Genomic DNA, 25704 nt, shown 5'->3' on the forward strand with positions numbered 1-25704 from the left:
ATATTAATGCCTTGGTGGAAATAAAAAGCTAGTGTTATACAGGTCAAAATTTTATTACAACACTATAAACACCATGGAAAACATACACACATTGTTATTTTACTTACTTCTTATCATGATAACATTATGACAGGTAAACTGTCAATTAGATTTTATTCTAGTTTAGATGCTACTTTTAATTCTGTTCTCATTTTTTTATAAACTCCAACCAATATAACAATATGACAGATATGTAACAATGCACTGGTAAAGTTTGTACTAGGATAAGTGTTCCAACACATTTCAATAAGTGCTAATATTAAAAATCTTACAATAACAGAAAAGTTGTTAGACCACAATAAGTAAGGCAAGCTGTGGAAGTACCAGGAATAGAACTGATAGTGAAGACTCCGTGCACAAACAACACCAATGAAGTTGACAACAAACATTGGGAGAATGAACAGTTGTGATAAAATATCAAAATTTATGCTGTAATTAGTTTGTTCTTTAATTTCTTCTGTTTTTTTTGCTACTTTGTTTCCCTTTGTTGATGATTTTTTTAATATAGATTCAAAAGCATTGAGGAAATCTTGTTGGTCTTTAGTTATTTCTTCCTTTTCCTCTATTTTCTTGACTTTGCCTTTGGCATCTTTTTTGGCTTTAATTTTTTTTGCATACTCTGTATTTTTGGCATCAATTTGTGGCTGGACTTGGTTTTGTACATATTTCAAACGACAATAGCTTTGGAAGTATTTAATGCTCATGGGAAGGAATATCATAAGTAAAACAATGTGTATTGCTAAAAGTGAAAGATGGAAACATTTGTTTTCAAAAATATATATGTCAAGAAATCTATAATTAACAGTCCATGTATGATTAAAAACTCTACCAATATCAAAGCTACCTTTTAAGTATGCAGTTGGATTACCAAATAAAAATGGTAAGCCTAACAACAATTGAATTAAACCACAAACAAATAGATGCTTGATGGTGCCTCTCAGGCCCAAGTTTACTAAATAGAAGAAAAGTAGAGCAGGTGCATACAGAAGTATATTCATTTTTATTGACACTCCCAAACTATAAAATATACTACCTAAGTACCAATGACCATCCAAAAATAAATTTAATGATGAGTACAAAAACAAAACAGCTATGGGATCATTAAATAATCTGAGCACATAAATTGAATGAATCCTGTAAGATGTCAATATGGTTAAAATTAGAACATATGGAGGGACTTTTCTACTTTTAATATAAATTCTAAGAACTAAAATTAGTTGCAAATTGTATATGGCTATAAATATGTACTGAGCAAGTCTGATATTTTCGCCTTGATTAGTTATAAAGTAAAATAATGAATAAATATATACAAATCCAGCTGGGTAGACTAACGGTCCAGTGTCGCCACGCAATTTGCTGTAGTCTAAGGTGCCGTTTAAGAATCCTTCGCACTCTTGCATGTATGCTTTCCAGTCAATCTCTGTATAAGGCACTCGCTCCACAACCAACATGTTGATCAAAACTTCTGCTATTATTATTAGAACTGCGACCAGTGGTAACTGAGCTGGATTGAACACTAATCCTTTCAGGTAAGACCATGTTAACATATTCCTGAAATTCTTAGAATACTGGTGCATTTTGCTGCGATTTCCCATGATGTAGGTATGAAATGGTTCTTGTTAGTGTGTTAAATCGGCTATAGTCGGTGCAACGGTAGTAATTTTTGGAAATAATACTTCACTATTCTTAATGTTAATAACAATGTTTTCATAATTTTTAATTCTATTTTAAGATTAGGTCAATCCCCGGTTATCGGGCTACCCGGGAGCTCATGCTTCCCATGTTTCGCTATACAAATATGACAGTTGACATTTAACTCTTGACATTTATAGGCCCGAGCGTATATATCCGGAAGAGTATGCTGAATTCAGAAACGCAATTCAGAACGTACCGGATTCAATACAATTTATGCATAACGCGTGGTGTATCACGCGGGAGAAGGAGTCTTTAAAGGGTATTTTTTACATTGCGTTGGAAACGACATATTCGTCTTTATGTCTGCTATAACTGTGCTAAAATTCATACCATAGGCATATGAACAGGTTGTAAAATATATAAAAGTTGTTAAATATAAAAAAAAAAATACAACGGAAAATATTACTATTATAACATTGCACATTATTTTAACTTAATATTTTTCATGCCGGCGCCACACACAGCAAAATTATTTGAACACTTATGTAAACACTTGTTTGAGCTCGTGTGTCGCATTTGTGCAAAGTTTGTTTAAATGTTTGCGTATTTGCCATTCGGTATCGGTTTTTCGACCACACATCAAAGCGTTCAAAGTTATCGCTGCTGCTTGAAGGAGAACCGATTATATGGGAACCTAAAAGTAAAAGCCATAAAAATTGAAATTTGGTCAGTGTCTGTCTGTAATTGGATTCAAATATGTGGCAAAATCTTTGTTCAAATATTTGTTTGTGTGTGGCGCCGGCATAACATATGGAAACGTTAGTGTTTATCAAAATAATTTTATCTATGGTTTTAAATAGTTGTTAACTATTTAGACCTTTATACACATTACATTTCAGCGCGATAGTCATACCGCGTGCGAAACACATTAGTTGTGTTTTTTGCATTGGGTTTAGTTGACTCTATTCTTATATAAGTACATACATACATATAGTATCACATCTTTTCCCCTTTTTAGGGGTTTTAGAGATGTAACTCCACAGCGCGATAATCGTATTGTGAGCGAAACACAACTACGCCATCGACATAGTCTATTTTGTACTTACACAAAAAAGCAATTAAATAAAAATAATTTTAGCAAAAATTAAACCGCCTACAAAAACCACTCAAAACCAAAAAATAATTTCACATAACAGGTATATAATGGATACCAATTTCGGAGTCGGTGCCTAATTAAAATTGTTAGTTAAGCTAGATAAATACATAAACAAATGTACGGAAACATTCTTTAATTTTAATTGCATAGTCCATTTATGAGCTAAAGTTCTTTCAAATTAATTAAAAGGAGTAGGTTTGCGTTTACTACTAACCTAGGGCATTCGGTTCACTTGATGACTGGTGTTATCTAAGCGTACCAAGTCCTTTGGCTATTTCCATTATTAAAGGACCCAGAATTTCAGAATAAATTATGGATGAGCTGCTTAAGGGTCATACCCGAGCAACCGGCCGTGAGAAATTTGTTATATTCTAGGCAGCGCGCGAGTTATGGGTAAGATTATGCAGATTTACGAATCATTTCTTATAAAAATCAATTTTAGGTCTTTTGAAAATTTTAAACTGCCAAAATATGGTTGCAAATATAAATGATATTTACTTTATAGTGGCATTTTTGTTTCATGTCTCAGAATACAGGTAACAGAAATACTCTAACCAGGAATATAATATGATTATTGTCATATTGTGGTTATGTGTAAATTGTAAACACTTGCTAGCGTTAAAGAAGTTGGAGGCGTTTCAAAGAAATTTATTCGCATGTTTGACCTTATTTTTTTGTTTGGCCAGTAGCACTATCAGTATCCACACACATTACTTATCTTTTTGTTGAATTATGAGCGCAATGCAATTAAATGACCTTACAGTTTTTAGCGTTTATAACACTCATTATCAGACTGAATGTAAAATGGGTTCAATCTTTAGGTTTAAGCAAATAACTTGTAATACACCTACAGTAAATATAATTCTACTATAAATATACTTAAGATGCGCCTTAAATTTAGTCAGTGTCCGTCTATTTAGCGAATATGAATCGTACACCTTTTGTGTTCATTGTGTTTCTAAATTTAGTTCTGATAAAAGGGAAGGATGTTACTCGTAAGTAAAATTATCGTCTTTTAAAAAAAGAAAAAAAAATGTAATATCTACTTATTCAAATATCGTGTTTGCTTTATTAAATTGGCTTAATTCTATATAAATTTTACTTACATCGAGTTTTTTTTCATCGAGGTTTACTTTAAAATTTACCGTTACTCTTACAGCCAAAAATGATCTAGAAAGGAAAATGTTATATTTAGTGGATAAATGGCGGACCGGGGATTTAGACGCGCTTCCTTATCCCATGCCACCTCTGGATGAGTGGAGAATGCCACCTTTCGAGGGAAAATACAATGGTCTGGGTCTGCAGTAAGTGCAATTCTTATTATAAGTGATGAAATTGTTTATTTAACAATGGACCACAAACACGATTAAAGTAATACAAGTGTAGATACTTCGTATCGTATCAGCCTATAATGTCCCAATCTTGGGCAAAGGCCTCCCCAAGATCCTTCCATGAATCACGATCCTGCGCTATAGTGAACCAGTTATTTTTAAATGAATCCAGTTCGTCCCGCCATCTCTTCTTTGGTCTACCTCGACGCCTACCAGCAGTGTAGGTAGCAATCCTGGCCCAAAATTCGTCAGGCATACGACGTACGTGACCAGCCAAGTGCCATTTAAGTTTAGCGGCTTTCTGAGCTACATCGACTATTTGAGTTTTGGAGCGCAATTCGGTGTTTCGAATGCGATCTGTTAACTTAACACCTGGAATGCTGCGCTCCATTGCCCGATGGCAAACCTTGAGCCTGGACTTTTGCTGTTTGGTGAGAGACCAGGTTTGAGCACCGTAAGTCATGATGGGAAGAATGCAAGTATCCAGCAGCTTCCGTTTGATGTAAACCGGAAGTTTGCTTTTAAGCAACTCTTTCATGGACCAAAAACTACGCCAGGCATTGTCTGTGCGGCGCTCTATCTCGCGGTCTTGTCTCGCCTCGAATGAGACATTTAGGCCAAGATAGTTGTAGGGGAGCGCGAGGTATTAAGAGCCATTGGGTAATGGGAGCGATGGTGATTGAACACAACGTAGACACATTTGCGTGATCGTAAGCACTCGGCCGTGTCTGCCTACCATCGAGTAATTTCATCTGAAGCGCATGAGTCGTTAGTGCAATGAATTAAGTCGCGAAAGATTGTTGTGTGTGTTTTCACCTCAAGCTTATAAAAAACTGCCGATTACCAGCCTAAAGTAAGCATGAAGTTATGTTCATAAGATTCATTTACTTACAAGTTTCAATGGGTTAAATTGTGATTATAAGTATAATTACATATTTATGTTATTACTTTTCATAATGGTGGTCAGCGGGAAATGGTAGCGTACTATGGGTCTCACTACCCGATAATAACGATCCTATTAACTTTTATATTACATTTTATTATTATCAATTTAGATACATATATCTCTTTTTATTTTAGATGCTACGTAAAAAAATTGGACCAGCACAAAAACTTTTTGGACGGTTGATACATTAGAAAATACACTGTAAAAAAAGATACAATTTAGCGAAATGTAACGATGATAGCTACAAAAATTCTCCAAAGCTGGGAAGACGTACTGTATTAGTTTAACGATCAAACAGTTATTGACTTTGCTAATGTTGTTTCCATTGTAAGCCCACTGCCACAACAACTCATATCTGAAAAAGGGAGAACTTTGAAAAACAAAGCATTCTGAAATCTTAATAAACACATCAATGAAAACAGTATTTGAAACAAAGAACTGAAAATAGAATAAGACAAAGACGATTATGTTAAATAATGGAACCCTTTTTTTTTTTTTTTGTTTTGCGGAGAAAGTACCTTATTACTACCGCCCAGCCATCGCGGGGGGCGACTGAGCGGTTATGCTGGGGTAACCGTGCCTTACGGCCCGACGTTGAGCCGTCCGGATTTGATGGTGACCTTCGAGCGACCGCCGGGCCGAGTCCCTAACCATATGTACAACTTAACCTACGCACGGCCTACCAGCTAAAACTCCACGGTGGCCCTCTTCGGCGCATTTGGGACGGCTGCGGGCTTCCTCTGACGTTGTAGTGTCTAAGTCTACGACCGCAGCCGTCCCTGCGCGGTGCCGTCTCCTATGGGGGGGGGGGGGGGGGGGCTAAGAAGCCCCCGCGCACCAAAGAACGCCCTCGGCGTCTACGGCAGTCTGAGGCCAACAACACACTGCCGTCCATCCCGGGGGTCAACCGAAAAATGTGCAAAATGCACAAAAATGTACTAGGGCGGACAGCCCCCCGCTGCCCGCCGACGACCCCCTTCGTGGCCCCTATTAGTCGCCTCTTACGACAGGCAGGGGATACCGTGGTGGAATTCTCCAAACGCCCCCATTCCACAGGGCGGGAAATAATGGAACCCTGATAAATAAAATTGTGCCAAGGAAAAAGCAAAATGTACTAAATTGAAACTTACCAAAGACATAGGAGATAAAGGCAAGGGGGTTTACAATCAGAAACGAAAGGGCTAAAAAGGCGAAAAAAAAAAGCATATAAAAGTGATGATTATTATTCATCTACTGATTCAAGTCGACTCGATATGCAATTTGCGACGATGAGGTACAAGATTCAGAAAAGAAAGCTTCATGTCCGATTTGCTTAGATACGGGAAAAAGTAAAGAGATGTGGTTCCGATGCAGTAGTTTTAAAACTGGGCCCATGAAGAATGTTCTGGCAATTATAGTCCAGATTCTTATATTTGTGCTTTTTATTAGGCTCCCATTTCCCATATGAGCGTTAAATGGGCTCCCATTACCCGCCTGTGTCGGGTAATGAGAGTGACTGACTTTTTTTTGTAAAATCGTTATTGTACCTTAATTCTCGATTGTAATTGATTATAATTATGATTAAAATATACTCTAGTAACCAAGGTAAGAGTTCCAAATAAAAAATTACAAGAATGTTTACAAGTATAGTTTTTATCAAAATTTTCCCTTAATAGGCGCCAATTACCCTGCGCTCCCCTACTCACTGACATACTGCATTTCTTCACCATCCACGGTAATTACTAGCTGCTTACCTAGTATTAAACTACGGCGAGGTAAATTACATATCAAATAGCGGAACCTCGAGCCTTCCCTCGCCCTTTTGTGTTAACACTAACTTATAACTCAGGTCTTGCGAAATGTATAATAAATGTTTGTGAACTCATGTGGAAAAAAAATTAACTACAACTACAATAGTCGGTTTATCGATGGTCGCTTATGAATGTTTTTGAAGTAAGTAGTTAAGCGAAATGGTTCATAGGCATTTCAGCCACCGGCCTTTTCTAAAAATACGTTCTAATGGGATCAGAGTCGAATTAAAATATTTATATATATTTTTCTAGATCTATATAGATCTTATAGGATTTTGTTCTACAGGTTTCTTTTTTTTAGATATCATAGGCGGTAACCAACAAGTGGTTCACTTATGGATAGGTTGAAAATCTTGTCCTATCTTTCCGATTACATTAAATGTTTGAGGTGCATTCGTTTAATTTTGGATAAGTGATAAGATCGTATAATGCAAAAATAGCGCGAAACTATGTTTTTTTTTCTTCGTCTTATTCTACGACCAAAAATATTGTATGTTATGTGCATTGAAAGAAAAAAGTGCATTTCGCTCTTCTTAACGCGATTACACGACCTTTTGAAGCGTTATTAGAACGTACTTTGTACTTATCTTGTGAACTGATCTTTTCTAAAAGTTTAAATTTTTTATAAAGATAGTATAATTACTATTTTATTAAGTAAGGTTGTAAAGGAGAAATTGAAAGATGATAAAATCACACACAGTGCCTTTAATATTAAATAACCAGTTTGATATATAAAATACCGATATCACTTAGGTATAAATATTGTATGAGAAAAAAAAAATTGGGCCTCCTCTAAACTCATCGGAAAACCAAATCGATTTAGCCGAAAGCACCTAATATAAGTTTTACTTCATGTTACACCTGTAGTATATATAGTAGAAGGTACTAACCTCTTCGGCAATGCCGCTCTATTATATTGTAAATAGAACTACTTAGTTACAGCCAGGCTCTACTCGATACCTATAAAAAGTGGTTAACTAATTTTATTAATTATAAACATTTATAATATTCTAATATTATCTAACTACCTTAGTTATTGTATTACAAAAGAGTAACATATCCTTTGCAAGGCTAAACATCGATATAACTTCTGTTTTCAGAATGACATTTTCTACAACAGGGATGTTGATAACCGGCTTAAATAATTTTACTATTACGGAGATGAATATATCGGAGGAAAATTTAGAAGCTTCAGTAGTCCTCAATTATCCTTTTGTTAATATGGAAGCAGGTTTGATTTTATTTTGTTAAATAAAAATAATTATTAAGTAGGTTTGTACCTAGCTGTATGTCCAGTTGCTAAAACTAAACTGATCTTTCCAGATAACTACAAATTAAACGGTCGTGCGTATGTCGTTTATAAATTAAGAGGTTCAGGACGCATGAAGTAAGAAATCACTCTCCTTGTTATTATTATACGTTCATTTTTATATTTGTTTAGTCACGCATTAAAAGTCGATATAAGTACCTAAGTATGTACTTTATTGACGTATTTTTTTTAATCAGTACTACTTTTTAGCGTTCGAGTTCGTAACACTAAGCTGGTATTTGGATTTCGTGTAAATAACAACGGTTCAAAACCTGTTGTAGATGACTTGCAACTTGATTATGAAATCGAGTCTTTGGAGGTGTGTAATATTAACTTCCGTTATTTTCTATTATATCACAGTTGGCATCTATTGAAATCTGTCATTAAGGCGATACCTCAAGGTCCATTTTCATACATTTTGTTTCGGCTTTAATCTGGGTAACTAAACAAGTATTGGCAAGTAAAGAATTTAAATTCACGTCTAGTTAGTGAAATTTCGTCATATTAAATTTTAAAGGCCGAAATATCCATGATTATTAATTATTTTTACGTTTTTCTTTCAACTGCGAGAACTAATCACTAACTAGACGTGAATTTAAATTCTTTACTTGCCAATACTTGTTTAGTTACCCAGATTAAAGCCGAAACAAAATGTATGAAAATGGACCTTGAGGTATCATCGCCTTAAGTGTAATGCCGTGATTAAACTAGTAAGTTCTTGCAGCAAAATCGAAGTTAACTTTTGCAAGTTTTCTTGGTAATTTACCTCGTTTATTAATATAACGTTTGTTTTGAGTAGGTTATCAGTTGTTAAATATTGATACGTAGTGCTATAATCAGTTACTTAAACACTAGATACTTTGCAGCAGTTTAGCGACTTAAAACATATTTTATCTTTCAGGTTGACTTAGAAAACAGTTCGTGGCCCATTAACAAGATTTTAAATACCGAAGGCTTAAAGATTATGAACAAACACCATGATAATATCATAACTCAGACCAGAACTAACATGATTGAGTTTCTCAATGAGTTTTTATTGGAAATGCCACCAGAAAGATTTTTCGCCATCATGGAAACTGTTAACTGTTCATGTTTAGAGGGAACTACGATTACTCCCTTGGAATAATTAAGTTAACACAGCTATCAATTTTTAAAAAAATTGCTAACATTTAGGAATTTTATATTTAGGTTGTGTAACATTACGTTGAAGGAATATAAATTCATAAAGTTTTGGTAAATACCCGTTAACTGTATTAAAAAAATATGTAAGTTTTTGTTTATGTTTGATTTAACACAATGAACATTAAGGTTGGTACTATATTAAAACCACGTAAAATATACCTTATCTACGATTATTTTAGCGGAAGAATTATTGTACGGAGTTCTGATTTTGTAAGAATATAATAATAACACAATTACAGAGTTTACAATTATGCATGCTATACATGTAGTCTGCAATCTTCTATCTATATCTATACTTATAATAAATCTGTAGAGAGGTCAATTCTGTACATGAAATATATTTTCAAAATAACTATCAGGGGGTGATTAGGGATCGATACTGATGCCAAAAATGCAATTAGTAAAATTTTTGTCTGTCTGTCTGTCTGTATAACCGTTATAGAAACAAAAACTACTCGACGGATTTGAACGAAACTTGGTACAATTATTTGTCATATTCCTGTGCTGGTTATAGTATACTTTTCATCACGCTACAATTAATAGGAGCAGAGCAGTGAAGGGAAATGTTGGGAAAACGGGAGAAGTTACTCCATTTTTTAAGCTTCCGTCGCGTGTGCAACCTTAATGGTTAAAGCTACACAGAAATCATGTATGACGGAAATGTTCTCCTTAAAATTATGTAAAAAATATCCCACGACAGCATATGTCTATCTTTTATGGTTGACTCACAATAACACGTGTAACTCCCGATAGCTTAGCAGTTCGAAACTTTCTCATTATATTTGTCTATTCTTACGTTTATAACACTCTCAGTCATCCCTAATTTAAAAAGTTAACATTATTAAATATTCCATAAAAAAGAATCATAGAAATCGGTATAGAAACACCAAAGTTATAAATGAAATACGCTCGAATGCTGAATCATGCTATAAGGATTATTTTTGTATATATATAAGGTTGCGAACGCACAGACAGGCGGCTTGCTTGGCACCTAGAGGCTAGCGAATCACCTAGCGAGTAGCTTCGTAAAACGAACATTCTCGAACGTTCGCGACCGGCTCCATTTTTGAAGTCCGAAATCCACGCGGGCGAAGCTGCGGGCGGAAGCTAGTGTTTAATAAAATTAAAAAAACTTGCCGATAAGGTATTTCGTACATAAGCCTACAAGTAACGATAAATAGTAAATAAATACATTGAAATTGATTAAGACTGAGGTAGTCTTTTATATTTAAAATATTGGTTGTCCAGAAGTGGGCGTGTAATGAGGATGTCGTTCTATTTCATTCTTTCGCACGCATCGTAAACCTTGATGACGTCAACTGCGAGTATCGCGTCTCTTTTCTCGTTTGTTGGCACTTTACCTTTCTACTTACATTTAAAAGCTTATAACTTACTAATTTTTACCGGATATTAATCAATCTTTGTGTGTTAGAATTTATATGAGGTAAATATTTGATAAACATAAAAAACAAAAACAAGCAAATACCCTATTTAAAGTACTAATTCTAAAGAAGTAGAAAAAGTCGCTTTATAATATAATATACGACGAAGATATAAGTAATAAACGACGTCAAAAACGAAAACGTTGATAACTTAAATATGTAGAGATCATGTTGATAGCTCTAGGAATTCTCTGCTGCAATTTTATATTATGTTGCTTATGACATATTTATAGGTGAGTATTTCTCAAAATAAATGTACGTAAAGAAAAGGCTTTTACAAAACATTGTTACAATTTTTTCTGTCAGGTCTGTTTTTTTGTTTGTCCAAAATAAATTTGTACTTTCAAATAATTTTGTTAATGTATAAAGACAAACAAAACAAATGAGACCGATAATCTCGTAAGAAAATTTCGCAATAACTTTTTCGTTACTTCTATTTCTTTTGAGAAATACTTAGGCACTTAACTTATTTGGTATTTATGTCACTACATAAATAACAAACTATTTTAATACAATTAAAATTAAATTGAATTCATTTTGTATTTTACTTTATTATATGATATTATGGTACCCTTTGTATCAAGATATAAAATACTATGGAGCTAGTAAGAAATCGCGAATTTGTTGCGTTGAATAATGCATTATTGCATGATTGATTTCTTGAACCAACATAGTATTAATAACGCTAGCTATGTCCTCCTTCAGGTATTCCCACCACGTCCGCACATTGTCTTCATCCGGCTTTATAGATAAATCTGACAGTATTATCTGGAAAATAAAGTTGGAAAGTAAATGCTGTATAGCTAAATTGGACAAAGTTTGGATAAGTTTTTGTGGCATGTTGAGCCATTACTGGAATCGTACCTTTCTATTTCGTCTGGATACCTTGCCTTTAGAAAGATGGTATAAATAATATCTTAACGTTAAAGACAATTATCTGTTAAAATCAAAGTTATTAAGGCGTTGGTTTTATGGATCGCATATACATTTGTTTTTTTTTATTACTATTTTTTTTTAATTATTGTTAGTAATATCAATCCACATTCCAAATAACAGTATCTTGTACTGTAGCGTCGGATGTAGACCCATGTTCTTTGTGATTTGTGAATGAATCTGCGTTGACATTCCAGGATATTTTATACTATACGTAAGCTACTTTTTCGCGATGCGGACTCTTGATTGTATTTACCTTTACGTACAACTAATATAATTAATACAAGACGTAACAGTTTCTAGCCTGATTAAAAGCATCTCGAATTCTACCAAAATGTTTAATTCACGACGATCTGTTCGGCAATCTATACATATTATAGAACAAAGTCCCCTTTTATGTCCGCTGTATATGATGGTTTTTTTCAAAATTTACTAACGGATTATTATGAAATTTGGCATGAAGATAGTTTAATTGACTGGGAAAGTTACAGGCTACTTGCTATTCCGTAAAAATATGTAGCGGGACTTTTATCCCGGAAAACTCGTTCACGCGGGCGAAGCCGCCAGCAAAAGCTAGTCTTATATCAAGACTTATTATTAAATGATACTTCGCACGGGTAGCACAATTATCTATATCCAGATGATTTCTGGTAATCCTATTGCAACCAAACTCCATAGGTTCGCCCGCTAGTCTAATCTGATGGTTACTTATTTTTTTTTTACAATCTGTTAAGACTCCTGCCTTATATGCAATGATTGAAACCTCAGCATTTGTGTTCGCATCGCATTGCTTTTGTAATATTCCATTGCAATAATGCTGAGTTCTGATTTTTTCCGATATACTTAATTCTATTTAATTTAATCAGTTAGTTATTGGCCTCGCGACGAGTGGTACTCGCTTTTTAAGCAGTCACCATTATATAAGAAATCAGGAAGTCAGGATTTGTGTAAAAATTGTAACAGTTTAATTTCTCTAAATAAACCTGTGACCTCGTAGACATTGTAGTTTCTTTTAAATAAGAAAGACAGTCAGGATCGGTCGCCTAACAAATCGCTCCAGCCGTTTTGGAGTCCGTAAGGAACGTACACACACACATACTCATTTATTTATATATAACTATACATACATAATAGTATGAAGCGTTAAAACGTTTACCCTTAAGTTATCAGCTGTTATTTGAAGTTTGTCATCAGTTACTTGGAAAGTCATAATACCGTTCATCATAGTCTCTGTTGAGCTGAACACTCCAACAACATTTAGACCTGTCGTGATCGACCTGCGTTGTAAAGCAAATTGTTATACGCATTAATGGGGTAGTTAGAACAAAAGTTATCTTAAACTTGAGTAATTAATATATGACCTCTATCAATAAAAAAATTACACACCGATACTATTAAGATTATTTTTATATAAAACAAAGACAATAATTAAGTACATAATATAATGAAGTTCTACTTACTCTAGATGTCCTGTGAATTTCAAAGGTACTACACCTAGGATCACATCTATGTAGAAATCAACTGCAACAATAGTACAGCACAATTTAAATTACTTTATACAGGGTCATTTTAGACATTGCGTTACTTGCGTATGATAATATTATCAATTTCAATGTTTTTCTTAAAAGGGCGCTGTTTTAAAGAGTCATCTGAAAACTCAATATCCTATTATTCGATTTAACTTGCTATGTAACTTATATTTTTAAAAGGATAGGCATAGAACAAAGAGAATTAGGCCAAAGAGCATAAGAAACCAAGGAAAGGCCATGCCCAGCAAACAATACTATTTTTAATTTAAACAAAGTTTTTGACACTTACCATTGATGTTTATCTGAGGTAGAGTGATGTTTGCATTTACAGTATCGATACTCATGCGTATTTCTGCTAAATCTATATCAAAATCCTTGGCGCCATCGATACGTAAATTGGTTAAATGTACGTCAGCACTAGAATATGTAAAAATAACTAATGAGTATTTTATAGCTTGGATGCGCTGCTTGGATGGGTCTACTAATGGAAATATTTATCTCGGCCTAAAAACAACCATAATTTCGCAGGGCTTCTAAGTATTGTATAGACGGCTTTTGAGGAAAGTAAATCAAGACATGATAATAAGAAAAATAAAATCATAATAAAAATGTTGTTTACGCCATTTTTCGTTGAAAATCCATTCCATTGAAAATCAAATCCATTCCATTTAAGATTCATATAATATGCCTCAGATAGTTACTAATACCAAAACAAAATAAATTGTTCTTACTCTACTACACCCTGTACAACACGAATGGGTTCCAGTGAAGATTTTTCTAGGGGATCCAACGGTGGCATATGTCCATATCCAGTAGAAAATTTCGATCGCAACCATTCCATAAGTTCTATGCTGTTCTCGGTAGCTTTTATGTCATCAGGTTGCAAAGGTTGGTAGAGCTCTTTTACTGTCCCAATTGACGCGGAGAGATCAAAGGGGCCTAAATCCATGGTGACTAAAAACATAATAACACAGCTATGATGACTCTACGGCATTATCACACTAAAATGAGGAAATAATAAAAAATGATACAGAGATATGTAAAAAAGCGTTCTGTATTTCGAATACAACAGTGATGTGAATTTTAGTCTAAATGTAGTAATGTAAATGTAAAAATGTAGGTGATATGATATATCGTACTAGCTGTGGCCTGCGTCTTCGTTCGCGTGAACTACAGAAATAATTTGAAGAATGATTGCAAAACTTATTTAGTTTTCTTGTAACACTGCAAAACAATGTGTCGTGAGTTTATTATCGAGACAGAGCACTCCATAGGCGTACTCTTATGATTATTTCCTATTATCTTTTGTCTAGAATTATTTGATAGATTATTCCCTGTCCATAGAAGTTCTCACGAAATCTGTGTACACTCTATATATGTGAGACCGACTTTATGTGCCACAAATTGAACCGAGCATATATATATACTATATACTTATATTGAAAAATGACACATATAATATGTTTAGATCGCTAAAGAATTATTTTCATTTCCTCGTCCGGACTTCGATCGCCTGACGGGACGACATTTTGGGTCTAAATATTACTAGGTACCTTTAATATACTTAAAGGCTAAACACGTTTTATGTTTTAGTTTTTAGAGGTTTTTTCTATTACTATTTTCTCCACCATAGGCCTCGATCATCATTCTTTACTAACACTCATTCTGCAACACGATTCATTGAGACCATTCTTATAACCCCAAATACGCTATATCTGGTTGCTGCATTATCAGCTCAAAGTTGGTATGTCTTAACAAAACCATCGAAGTAATATTAAGTATACCAAATTTTAAATCAATCGGATCTTTGAAGGTAGGAAAGTCGCTGATTATCTTTAAACTCCTGAGTACATCTTCCTAAATTATCGAGAAGAACCATCTGAAATACATCAGTTTTTAAACAAAACACATCAAAATAGTTTCATTCATTTGAAAGCTGCGATGCCACAGACAGACATACACGGATACACACCTTAAACTTATAAGTCCCCTCTTTTTTCGTTGAGGGTCTGAAATACCACAATTTGTGTTAAATAATGTAATTCCTAGACGACTCACCATCAGCATTTGCATATAAAATAACAAAATTGACCACATAAAGAACAACCTTCATTTTAGACACAACACAATCAAAACATGAAATACGGTTAATACTTTCTTTCTATATATTTTAAATGGACTGATGTAAGTAGCTACATATTTAGTTCATTTTATATATTCATAATTAGCTAACATGAAAATTGATATTTGTGTTTTTAACAATTCGTTACGGTAAATTGATTTTGCGCTTTGACTATTTCGATTTAAATGTGTATACGTACTTGAATTATTATACGCCAATTACCTAATGTTGTTTCGCTCCAGTGAAAAATGTTAAATTCCATGAATAACGTGAATTATAATAAAATTACTTCAGCGGCGTAGTTACCATAACACTGTAACTTAAGCGGATACATTTAAATACACACAATATTATATTGTTTGATTTCGTATAAATATTTTGCATACATTCTTGTATTATTTTATCTACTGTTCTATCTATAATAAAATATCAACCGACTTAGGAGTTGTATTTTATTTTAAGATTTTCTAAAACTTGAAGTTCATATTAAAATATAAATAATTCTTACAAAGAAAAAATAAGGGTTATTAATTTTCAGTGCGTCAAACCCGAATTTGAGATCGAAAGTTGTATATTAGGTTCCTTTGCGTATCAAAGTATCTTCATCTAAGGGGTCGTAGGTTCTGGTCATCGGGTATGTTGTGGTAGTGTAGTGTAGTCACTGGTAAGGTTTTACTACAGTATTGCCTGGTTGTATTTGATGCATCCCTCACTCGTATTCCATCCCTAATGCGCTGTTGATGTCTTCTGTGGAATAAGCCGATGTAGATTAAATCTTAAATAGTGATTTAGACTCTGCCCAGCGGGCGCCTTGTCTTGTTAGGATGGTAAGTAAAGTCCTGTCTACTTCGAAAGTCGAAATCCGTGGTTTCGGATGACGAATCGCATGTTTTGTTACTATGAAGTATTAAGTATCCGATAACGAATTCGGGGACGAATCCGATCCGTTCATCGCAATATTTCAGACATGCAATTTATAAGAACTTATAGGGTTTCGCCATCCCTTTTTAAACCATCTAAATAATAAAGTTTCACTCCTTTCTCAAAAAAAAAAATAAAAATACGGAGAATTGATCCTACCATCGAGGTAAGCTACAGAACAGTGACAGATCCGAAGTAATCGAATAGTAGAGTTGAATCCGAAGTTCGTCGTCTTTCGTTTCGGACCGACGTTTCGATGTTCGTTTTTCGAAGTAGACCCTCTCGACGCGACCGTGGGGGCAGCGAGCCCAGTAAGTATTTAGTATAGGTTAACACTAACTCAATCCTGAAACTGGTTGATAGAGACGTGTTTCATCTTCTCAAGAAGGCCTTGAACAAACCGCGTCAAATTAATTATGAGCTGAGAGAAGCAGCGTTTCTGTAATATATTATCTACCTATAAGGGGGCTTATAAACCTTTCCAAAGAATTACTGTGACGCCGTCAATTGCGAATTCTCTAATTTTGAAAACAATCTGACCCAAGTCAGATAATATTATTGTGCGATAATGCTTTAAGTTTAATTATTTACATTCTATTTCACCAGATTTAATACGTATTCAAGAAAGCTTAGTCGCAGATCTTAGGTAAATATTTATAATATAATATTTTTTATTATTAAAAAAATAAATAAATATGAAATAGTGATTTTGCCCATTTTCGGCTAACACTGTTTGTTTTCGACCGTAAAAATCCGTTCTCTTTGACTTTTATACATATTGAAATGCTTTCTATTGGTCTTGAATAAGGTGTATTATTCATTAAAATAAATGTTTAAATAAATTAAAACTTGATCCCGTTTCAAGGTATCAGCAGGTTTACCGAAAATCAACTTAACGGTTTCTCTTTTCAGCCGTAGTGCAATTTAGAAAACTTTATCCCTGAGCAATAAAACACGACTTGTGAAAGTGGTTTCAGGCCTTTGTCATGTATCTTACAGATAATCAAAACTTAAGTTCTTGATAAAATGTTATCAATATGCCTTCACTTTTACTGGCCAAGAATTTATTTATTGTATATTTTTTCGGCCGTATAAATTATACCCGGTCGATAAGTTTATAAACACTTCTATTTTCGGCCGTCAACAATTAATAGGTACCGACTCCAAAAAAGCTAACCAGTACCTAGGGAATGTTAAATTATTTATTGGTTTTTAGATGTTTTTGAAGCCGGATTAATTTTTCCGGGATAATATCGTGAATAACTTAATTTACGTCAATATTATTAAAAACAACAGTGACAACATATCTATATGGATTTATCTTCGCTTATAGGCAAGTCCATAGTAATTATAATTATTCTATTTTTCGAACAATACATTTTCAGTTCAATGACCTTTAATGCACAAATTAAAAATCGTTTATACCAAGAAATAAATTACACTTCTGAAATAACCAGGAAAAGACACGTGGATATAATAATTGTATATTTACGCAAAGACATTAAACAGTATAGTTAGTTATATTTAAGGTCAGATGGCCCTAGTCCGTCTACGGTGGCATATCCGTCTTTTTGCAATTATGGGCTTTCTAATCGAAGGGCAGCTTTGATAGCCGTATAGCTTAATAGGAGATCTTTTGACACTCTAATCTATATGGCTATCGAAGCTATACTTCGAATAGAACGCCTGTAATTGCAAAAGGACAGATTCGCCACTATAGACAGAATATTGACCTGACCCTGACCTTACTGTATTTTGAGAGGTGTTTGCACTTTGTAACATGTTTTTATTATTACTAGCTTTTGCCCGAGGATCCGACCGCGTAAACCTAGTGAAAACAAGCTCTTAGCGTCTCTCGGTACCTTTAAGGCGTAGATTATGATATCATTAGTAGTTTATTTTAGACGGGATATTGGTATCCAAAAACAATAAATTTTCGTAAGGATAAATAAAACTAGTAGGTACTATTCTTTGCTTTTTTATAATAACATAATATAAATAGTATAAATATTACAATGATATGTAAGGTATTTTAACATATTATAATATGTGCGTTTTCAATAAAATAGTAAACAGAATATTTTATTAGTCAATTAGAATACATAAATACCTATTATGTGCTATTACATAGAGATACCTCCGTGAGATAAAGGTAGGTAGGTATTTTATTATAAAATATTTTTAAACATAAATATAGTAGGCATAGATTTATATGGAATAAATTGCTAGTACATTATATTATAGATAAATATACAAGTTGGTGCGTAGTTTCTAAGCCACGTAATATAAATTAGAGGGGAGAAAGAGATCTTGAAAATTGCTCCGGCAATTTTGTTTCTCATTCTTCGTTATAATCTGCAATTTGCATTTTCTGCGTTGATTGATGCCTTATGTAAGTAAATTTATTATTCTGACGTCAGTGAGGTATGTCAATCTTCCGTTTTGTTTTCGTCTTGCCGTTTTTATGTATCCCCTCTAACGAATCACGATGTTGATTTACAATATTTTTCTATGAATGTTTATAATATTATTGACTTCGAGGGTGTATACTGCATTCGTTTTCGTATTATTTAAATTTCAAGGAAGAGATTTACTTGTTCGAGGGTGAAATGGCTTAAAATTTCTGTTATTGCATTAATGGCGGCCTTCGCAATAGATTTCATCAGAGCGTCCTTAACCTCAACTACAATATCTTCAGGAATTTCATTGGCCACATTAACCTGTATGAATGGCAAAAAAACAAATGATAGATAATAATGTATGAATCCGACTTTTTTTAATCTAGCATTAGGTAAGTACTTCTTCTTATTCAGTCATCAGTTTCATAAAATTCACTTAGTGTTCTCGGTAATTTTAATTAGACAAATGTGTATTATGTAATTAGTTTTTTACTGGTGGTTCACTCATATGTGGGAGTCCGCCTGGGTAGGTACCAACGCAAAGTCTATGTCTGCCACCAAGCAGCAGTGTGTAGTCACTGTCGTGTTCCGTGTGTTTCCAGTGTAACTACTGGACATAATGAGACTTAACAGCTCACGTCTCAGGATGTCGAGCGCAGTGGAATACCAAACAATACTTTGAAAATCAAGGTGTTGGATAGTGTTAATACTGTTTATGGGCAGTGGTATCGCTTACCATCAGGCGATCGTCAAGCTCGTCTCGTCATTCAAAGCAACAAAAAAAACGTACATAGCTTTTGTTTAAATGCTGAATAAAATTCATTCTGAATTGTTAATATTCAAGCTTAGAAGTTCTTATTTTGTATAACTGAATGCAGCTTAATGGGATAATGAAGTCTGAGATTAAGCCGCTTACCTGGTGGTAAGCACAAAGCGACACGCTGTTAGCAGTCAATACCCATAGATGAAATGTATTTGAAATAGTTGTATTTGACATACAAAATGATAAATACCTATTTACGTCTACTCGGGGGAGGGCTTCGATAAAAATTAGATGCCTTATTATACACTGATTGGTAAAAAACGCAGAGAGGAAAATAAAAGTATTTTTGTTAGGAATTTTTATCTATAGTTTTTACATCACTAACTTGAGAAATGATTGATTCCCCATATAAATTCTCTTTCCCTGTTTCATCGCTTCAAGTTTTAAGCAAGCCATAGCTAGCTTTATATACGGCCATATTTTATGGCCACTACTAGCCCACTTTAAAATTCACTCTGTATAAGTAGGTACTTGTTTCTATAAGGTCTCATAAAAGTTTTATGCAATATTGATATCAATAGAGGAAACTGATATTGGTTTTTATAAAAAGATTTAGATAAAAAAATGAATATACCTAACTATTTAGTATTTAATATACAAAATTGAAAGAGTATTGTGTATTTGCATTTGAAACGGAAAATTCGATCAGTATAGGTATTTTGTATAAAACGTTTGGTACATCTCTGTTAGTAGCATTACCACCCGAATTTCCCCTCCATGGTTCTGTGCTGCTTACGTCACCCTGGGACATTACACGAGATATACTTGGCCCCTTTCGAACCAGAACATAGCAATTCATAAGTAATACTTTGCGGTAAAAATTGATAAAATTATTGACATTCCTACCCAGCCGAACTCTCACATAGAGTCACCTAACTACCTCATAAAATTGTGTGATAAAATAATTTTACCTCAACATCTTCAGCAGAATTTGTTACTTGCAGCCCCGTAACATGGTAATTTGATGTCAGATTATCATCATCACTCGCGACGCTGAATGCTCCATTCACGTTTAAACCAGTTAAAACTATACTGAAATGGAAATTATATCATTGGTAAGAATTATTTTATAAAATCTTTATTTACTATTATAACTTAAATGTGGATAAAAAGGTCGACAGATGTGGATAGTTGTTAACATTTTTATATATAAAAGCCTAAGTTACAATAGCTGAATGGGAGGCCTATTGTTGGTGCAATAATTGTTTATGTTATGTAGGATTATGTGTTTTTATTTTTTATCTTTGTTCCAACAATAAACTTCCTTCTTTCTTTCTAAGTACTTACGGAAGATAATCAATTTTTATATAAGGAAAATAAAGGATAAATTTGCTTTTCCAGTCCTTAGGTTGAACTCAACGAAGCAAATACAAGGCAAATAAATGACTACCTTTTGTTTTAAATGTGTAGTAGGTATTCAAATAATTACTTTTTGTTAGAAATTACAGTCTGCCACAAAATAAGCTCAACAAATTCTTCATTTCAAATTCAAAACCTTTAATCTTTTGTGACTCTATAATCGTTTTATCTTCACATATATAAGCTTCAAACGGTTAACTTTATTTCAGATTAGCTTTTGCCCACAGCGCCTTCCGAGTGAAAATGTTCTTGCGAGTTAAATATTTTCTCGGGATGAAAAGGAGCTTATAGCATTCAGGAGTAATGTAGCTTCATCGGAAATCGGTTCAGTAGTTTCAATGATGAGCACCTACAAACCAGAAATTTCTTCCACCTTATAATACTAGTACGTATAGATAAAGAAAAAAAAAATTCAATAAGTTAATGTGTGAATTAAGCGTTTTGAAGTTTTGAATTTGTTTAGCTATTTTTGTAGCTGAGTGCACGTACTATAAAGCATATACATGCTACATTTATAAACTCCTCGTAAAATTATTAAAAAAATATAATTTTACGAGGAATACGAATTTACTCTTACTGTGAGCTTCCAGAAGTGTTAAATGTTATAATTTGTTCCAGTTGTAAGTTTATTCCCTCGAAGTCAACTGAAATATTAAAATCAGGGTTAAATGATTTTTTTTTAAATATTTGTAACCTTAATTTATTTCAATTATGTTGAGTGTAATCCATTAAATTTCCATTAACCAAATCTTTTAAAATATGGAAGACAGACGCTGTAACGTCGATGCTTAAAAATAATTGCCTGATTTATAAATGGAAGCCAGATTTTTACAAATCCTATTCGATGTTCTCAGTCTCCTTGTTGGAAGGAGGGACTAAAGAACTTTAGTATGTATTTTTCAATGGGTTTTTAGAAGATGAAAGCGACGCAAAATTCATCAGTACAGAGCTTAAAAAAATTATCACATAATATCTATGTACATAACTTACCGTCGACAACAACCTCAGGCACGCCGATGTTGAATTCTAATCTTTTGGAGTCGATTACCACTCCTAGTTCATGGATGGTAAAATTTTGTGTGCCACTAGCCACAAGGTTCATCAAATCCACTGTTCCCCTGTTATAAAATAAATATAAAGTTGGAAATCTATATTCTGCGATCAATCAGAATTTAAACGCGGTGCCGCCTGGTGCAGCCCGTACAGATAAGATTTACTTTGACGTAATACCCCGGAGAGAGTTGAGGAAAGACAAAATAGCGGTCAGTTGTAGGAACCGAAATAATAAGCGTAATCTTTTCTGTAACATGTTTGTTAAAAATTGTTGCAACGAACACGTTGAAGCAGGGTTAGCACAGGGGAGAAAAAGATCATATTCAAGGCGCAATTAGATAACGACTATCACATTAAGCATAAATGTTACAAAACCGAGTTAAGATGTACTCACTCGACAGGGCCATTTTGGAATTCCAATATGAGTGGTGGCAATACATCTTTCGTGTACGGTTCTGTGACTTCTATAAAGTCGTCTATTCCGACGGGCATCAATCGACGCGCATATTCGAGTAAGCCAATCACGTTGTTAGCAGCCCTTACTTCTACATCTGTAGGGGTGTCTGTACTCGGACCCACAATACCAATTTTCACAGCGCTCTTCATTGGTCCTAAGTGGATCGCTGTCACTGTCAAATATGTGAATTAATTAAACAAACTATTACAACGTACTATAAATACATTCAAATTACATTAGGCCGTAGGAAATGTTTTACTAATTTGTTTAATATGTTCTACAATTTTTTTAATTAGGCAAATTATTTGAAATCAAGATTGCGCTTTTACATTATTCTATTAGTCTCGGTGTTAGTTAACACGCAATATTGTCAATAAAATTTTATAGAGTGCGTTCGGCTAATTTCGGACGGTTTTTCGGTGTGTTGCGAGGAGTCTCGAAAATATTTTTTTTGTCATAAAATATTTAAGCGATACAAACATTTTATACATAAAACTGGTTTTTAATTATGCTACTTTATGTGATAATTTAATCATCTTCCAATTCTCTCTGTGCAAGCATAAAAATAGATGATAATATCTGTATAGAATTTTAAAAACCGTAGAAAAGATCGGACCTTCGCGGTGTAAGTTCGGACTTTGTTCTAATAACGCTTCTAATGCTAGTATGATAAGGTTCACAAAATCAAATAAAAGTCTTAAAAATGTTAAGAAGCGCGCAATCCACCTTTTTTGTTTCAATGCACCTTACGCAGTACGCACCCGTTCTTGGTCATAGCATCAAGTGTGTTATATAGGGCGGGGCAAAAAGAAACAGCGTAGATGCCTATGTAGCTTAAACTAAAAAATAACCATAGATTCGTGGTATTTTTTCGTTATACGATCTTACACCGTGTCCGATCTTACCCGAACGCACCTTATATATTTAGGTATGATATATGTGATTATAGTTATTGTTTTACCCAGGACGACGCACAAGGCAGCATATATAGTGGCGAACAGGAGCTTCATGTTAACGACGGCGCTGGGTGTATTGTGATTTGTAATTAAGTAGCTCGGTATCTTATACTAAACTCTCGACCGCTTAAAATGACCGTAGCATATTCATTTATTTCATTCGTTTTACGGCAATTTATTCAAACAATTATAATGTTAATGTGTGTAGGTACGTTAGATTAAACAATATTTATTTTATTACTTACAAATTAGATATCATTTTTATACTACATACTTATACGTCGTAAAGCCATTGTTCGTCATGTGTATGATATAATACATCGGCGTACGAGAGGTCAATTTTCGTGCTCATCGCCAATGAGATATCAAACCAAGAGCGCTCCGTGACAGACTGTTTTATTTTTTATAAACCATACAAAAATCTCGCATTTTGGTATATAAGTACCTAATATTGTAACCCCCTTATTCATAGACGTTATTTATCTAAGGACGGAGCATTGCTGTGATAACGAGTCTGTTTCTCAGCTTTGTTTATCTGACAACTTGTGTTTGTTCACCTTTGTTTATCTGACAGCCAATTAGATTAAAGTTGCATCTCAATATTAACCAATCACAACGGCCCTATGCGAAGGCTGCCAATGCTCTCAGCACTGAAAAACAGACTTGTCATCACAGGAATACTACGTCCTTAGGTAAAAAAGTCTATCAATAAGGGGGTAAGTGTTTAATTATTGGAACTACGTAAGTATATGTAACTTCTGCTTTACCCCCTAGATCAAAATTTGAGATTGATTTTCTTTCCCTATTAGGTGAAAGTGGCGTTCGTACATAATGCTATATACATATACTATACTAAGTACAAAAAGGACGATCTAAAATTTACCAGAAAAGTGTTCCTTTCGTCAGATGTAAATTTACTAAGTTGTAGATACCTATGTCTAAATAAAATTTCCATATTAGTGGTAAAACACAACAGCATGTATGTACCTACTGTGGATATAGTATGTACCAATTTTTAGGACTAGTTAACAATGTTTTTTTTATTGAACTTTAAAGTAAATGGTAGCTATGTCCTTAAGGTATACATATTATGTACCCACATCCGTATTTTATATTTTTAACATAACATTTTCATAAACATCCCGTCAATAGATTTGTTTACGTTTATTTAATTATTTAACAACGTTGTGACTGAACCGTAGACCGATTGCTTAATGGAAACCGTGCACCTGCCATAACTAGAACGATGTCTGAGATAACTTTAACCTAACTGCGGGAATTATAATTATTGCTGTCCCATTATAAAAAAAAAGTCTAAACTTATTTTTGGCTACTGGAAGTAGTTGTTTAAAATCAGGGGCCGTAGCCAAGCCCTTTGCAATCGTTAACGCTAATAAAAAAAGGAAAACAAAGACATACTTATCTTATAGATTAGTCTATCGCTTCGATATGTCACAATGATACATAAAGTTAGCGTTTATGATTGTGGAAAGGGATCTTGGGTACGGTCTCTGTTCCATTTATGGCACGTTGTAGCTTTCTTCCGGATACAATATTTATTAATTTTGGTTGGCCAAGTGTGTCGAAAGAGCACACGATAGCCTAGTTGCTAACGGAACAACTGTCGAGTCGAAGGTTCATAAACCAAAGCACGCACCTCTGACTTCGAAGTTATGTGTTTATTGTAAATATCAATTACGGTGAAGGAAAACATCACGACAAGTTTTTAGTCTAAGAAGCTCTAATAAAAATGTCGAAGGTATGTGAAGTCTGACAACCCGCACTAGCTGGACATCGTAGTGGACTTGCTAGTGGACGTAGCTTACTAAACCCTCTGAATAGTAGAGGAAAACCGTGCCCAGCAGTCGAACTGTATATAATACTATATTATTCATATTTATTTTATAAGTGTAAACTGACAACGTAAGTAATATTCTAAATCCATTATGGCGGACGGCCCAAGATTATGGACGAGTTACTTTTTGTGCACGTCCATGATATGGGTATCGAATAAAATATAATATAGGTATGAAATTAAAAGATTTGCTGAGAAAAATACAAATATACGAATGTCTGCGTCTACTAACTAACCATTCATAAAGGTAGTGTGTTAATGCCCGCTGTGTTAACTAATATAACTATAGCCTGGGCAAATATTAGCAGTGGATAATATATTGGCAAATTTTAAGGTCATAACTTGGTATAGGTTAGGTATAGGTTGGTGATCATAGGCGGCTCCGTGCAGGTAACTTTGTGCAGCAGGCTATTCCAGGGTCGCGCCGTCTTGTATGCGTCGAAGAAGGCCACTGCGGGTGTTGGTTG

The 25704-nt window shown here is 34.1% G+C and overlaps 4 protein-coding genes across 8 annotated transcripts; 1 reads left to right on the forward strand and 3 right to left on the reverse strand.

Moving 5' to 3' along the window:
• Positions 1-34: 34 nt before the first annotated feature.
• LOC115445089 (lethal(2)neighbour of tid protein 2) lies at positions 35-1850 on the reverse strand. Its single transcript, XM_030171176.2, has one exon. The coding sequence runs from the start codon at positions 1632-1634 to the stop codon at positions 153-155; it is 1482 nt and encodes a 493-aa protein (XP_030027036.2). The 5' UTR covers positions 1635-1850; the 3' UTR covers positions 35-152.
• Positions 1851-3648: 1798 nt separating this feature from the next.
• Positions 3649-9621, forward strand: LOC115445092. The gene is made up of 6 exons (XM_030171181.2): positions 3649-3825; positions 3990-4134; positions 7998-8128; positions 8221-8284; positions 8417-8525; positions 9108-9621. The coding sequence occupies exons 1-6, from the start codon at positions 3756-3758 to the stop codon at positions 9330-9332; spliced, it is 744 nt and encodes a 247-aa protein (XP_030027041.2). The 5' UTR covers positions 3649-3755; the 3' UTR covers positions 9333-9621.
• A 1740-nt stretch (positions 9622-11361) lies between these two features.
• LOC115445090 lies at positions 11362-15505 on the reverse strand. Of its 5 annotated transcripts, XM_030171178.2 has the most exons (7): positions 15400-15504; positions 15265-15301; positions 14024-14246; positions 13582-13709; positions 13224-13284; positions 12920-13040; positions 11362-11598 (listed from the first exon to the last, which is right to left on the reverse strand). In XM_030171178.2, exons 3-7 carry the CDS (start codon positions 14239-14241, stop codon positions 11425-11427), a joined length of 702 nt encoding a protein of 233 aa, XP_030027038.2. In that variant the 5' UTR covers positions 14242-14246; positions 15265-15301; positions 15400-15504; the 3' UTR covers positions 11362-11424. The 5 variants fall into 5 exon arrangements, with proteins under 5 accessions (XP_030027038.2, XP_030027037.2, XP_037300523.1 ...); XM_030171177.2 differs by lacking the exon at positions 15265-15301 and having other exon boundaries at positions 15351-15503; XM_037444626.1 differs by lacking the exon at positions 15400-15504 and having other exon boundaries at positions 15265-15346.
• Positions 15506-18389: 2884 nt separating this feature from the next.
• Positions 18390-23495, reverse strand: LOC115445140. The gene is made up of 6 exons (XM_030171273.2): positions 23388-23495; positions 22364-22598; positions 21907-22034; positions 21494-21560; positions 20469-20589; positions 18390-19055 (listed from the first exon to the last, which is right to left on the reverse strand). The coding sequence occupies exons 1-6, from the start codon at positions 23434-23436 to the stop codon at positions 18906-18908; spliced, it is 750 nt and encodes a 249-aa protein (XP_030027133.1). The 5' UTR covers positions 23437-23495; the 3' UTR covers positions 18390-18905.
• Between the last annotated feature and the right edge of the window lie 2209 nt (positions 23496-25704).

This window comes from Manduca sexta, chromosome 28 (assembly GCF_014839805.1).
Source record: "Manduca sexta isolate Smith_Timp_Sample1 chromosome 28, JHU_Msex_v1.0, whole genome shotgun sequence".
Classification (NCBI taxonomy): Eukaryota; Metazoa; Arthropoda; class Insecta; order Lepidoptera; family Sphingidae; genus Manduca; species Manduca sexta.

Coding starts and splice junctions, on each gene's coding strand:
- LOC115445089 (XM_030171176.2), bottom strand. CDS start 1,634: ATGGGAAATCGCAGCAAAATGCACCAGTATTCTAAGAATTTCAGGAAT.
- LOC115445092 (XM_030171181.2), top strand. CDS start 3,756: ATGAATCGTACACCTTTTGTGTTCATTGTGTTTCTAAATTTAGTTCTG. Junction 3,826..3,989: donor AAAAGGGAAGGATGTTACTC/GTAAGTAAAATT, acceptor TTACTCTTACAG/CCAAAAATGATCTAGAAAGG. Junction 8,285..8,416: donor AGAGGTTCAGGACGCATGAA/GTAAGAAATCAC, acceptor ACTACTTTTTAG/CGTTCGAGTTCGTAACACTA.
- LOC115445090 (XM_030171177.2), bottom strand. CDS start 15,405: ATGAAGGTTGTTCTTTATGTGGTCAATTTTGTTATTTTATATGCAAAT. Junction 13,285..13,581: donor ACCTCAGATAAACATCAATG/GTAAGTGTCAAA, acceptor CTATTGTTGCAG/TTGATTTCTACATAGATGTG. Junction 13,041..13,223: donor AAATTCACAGGACATCTAGA/GTAAGTAGAACT, acceptor TTTACAACGCAG/GTCGATCACGACAGGTCTAA.
- LOC115445140 (XM_030171273.2), bottom strand. CDS start 23,436: ATGAAGCTCCTGTTCGCCACTATATATGCTGCCTTGTGCGTCGTCCTG. Junction 22,599..23,387: donor TGCCTTGTGCGTCGTCCTGG/GTAAAACAATAA, acceptor CATATTTGACAG/TGACAGCGATCCACTTAGGA. Junction 22,035..22,363: donor TTCCAAAATGGCCCTGTCGA/GTGAGTACATCT, acceptor ATTTTATAACAG/GGGAACAGTGGATTTGATGA.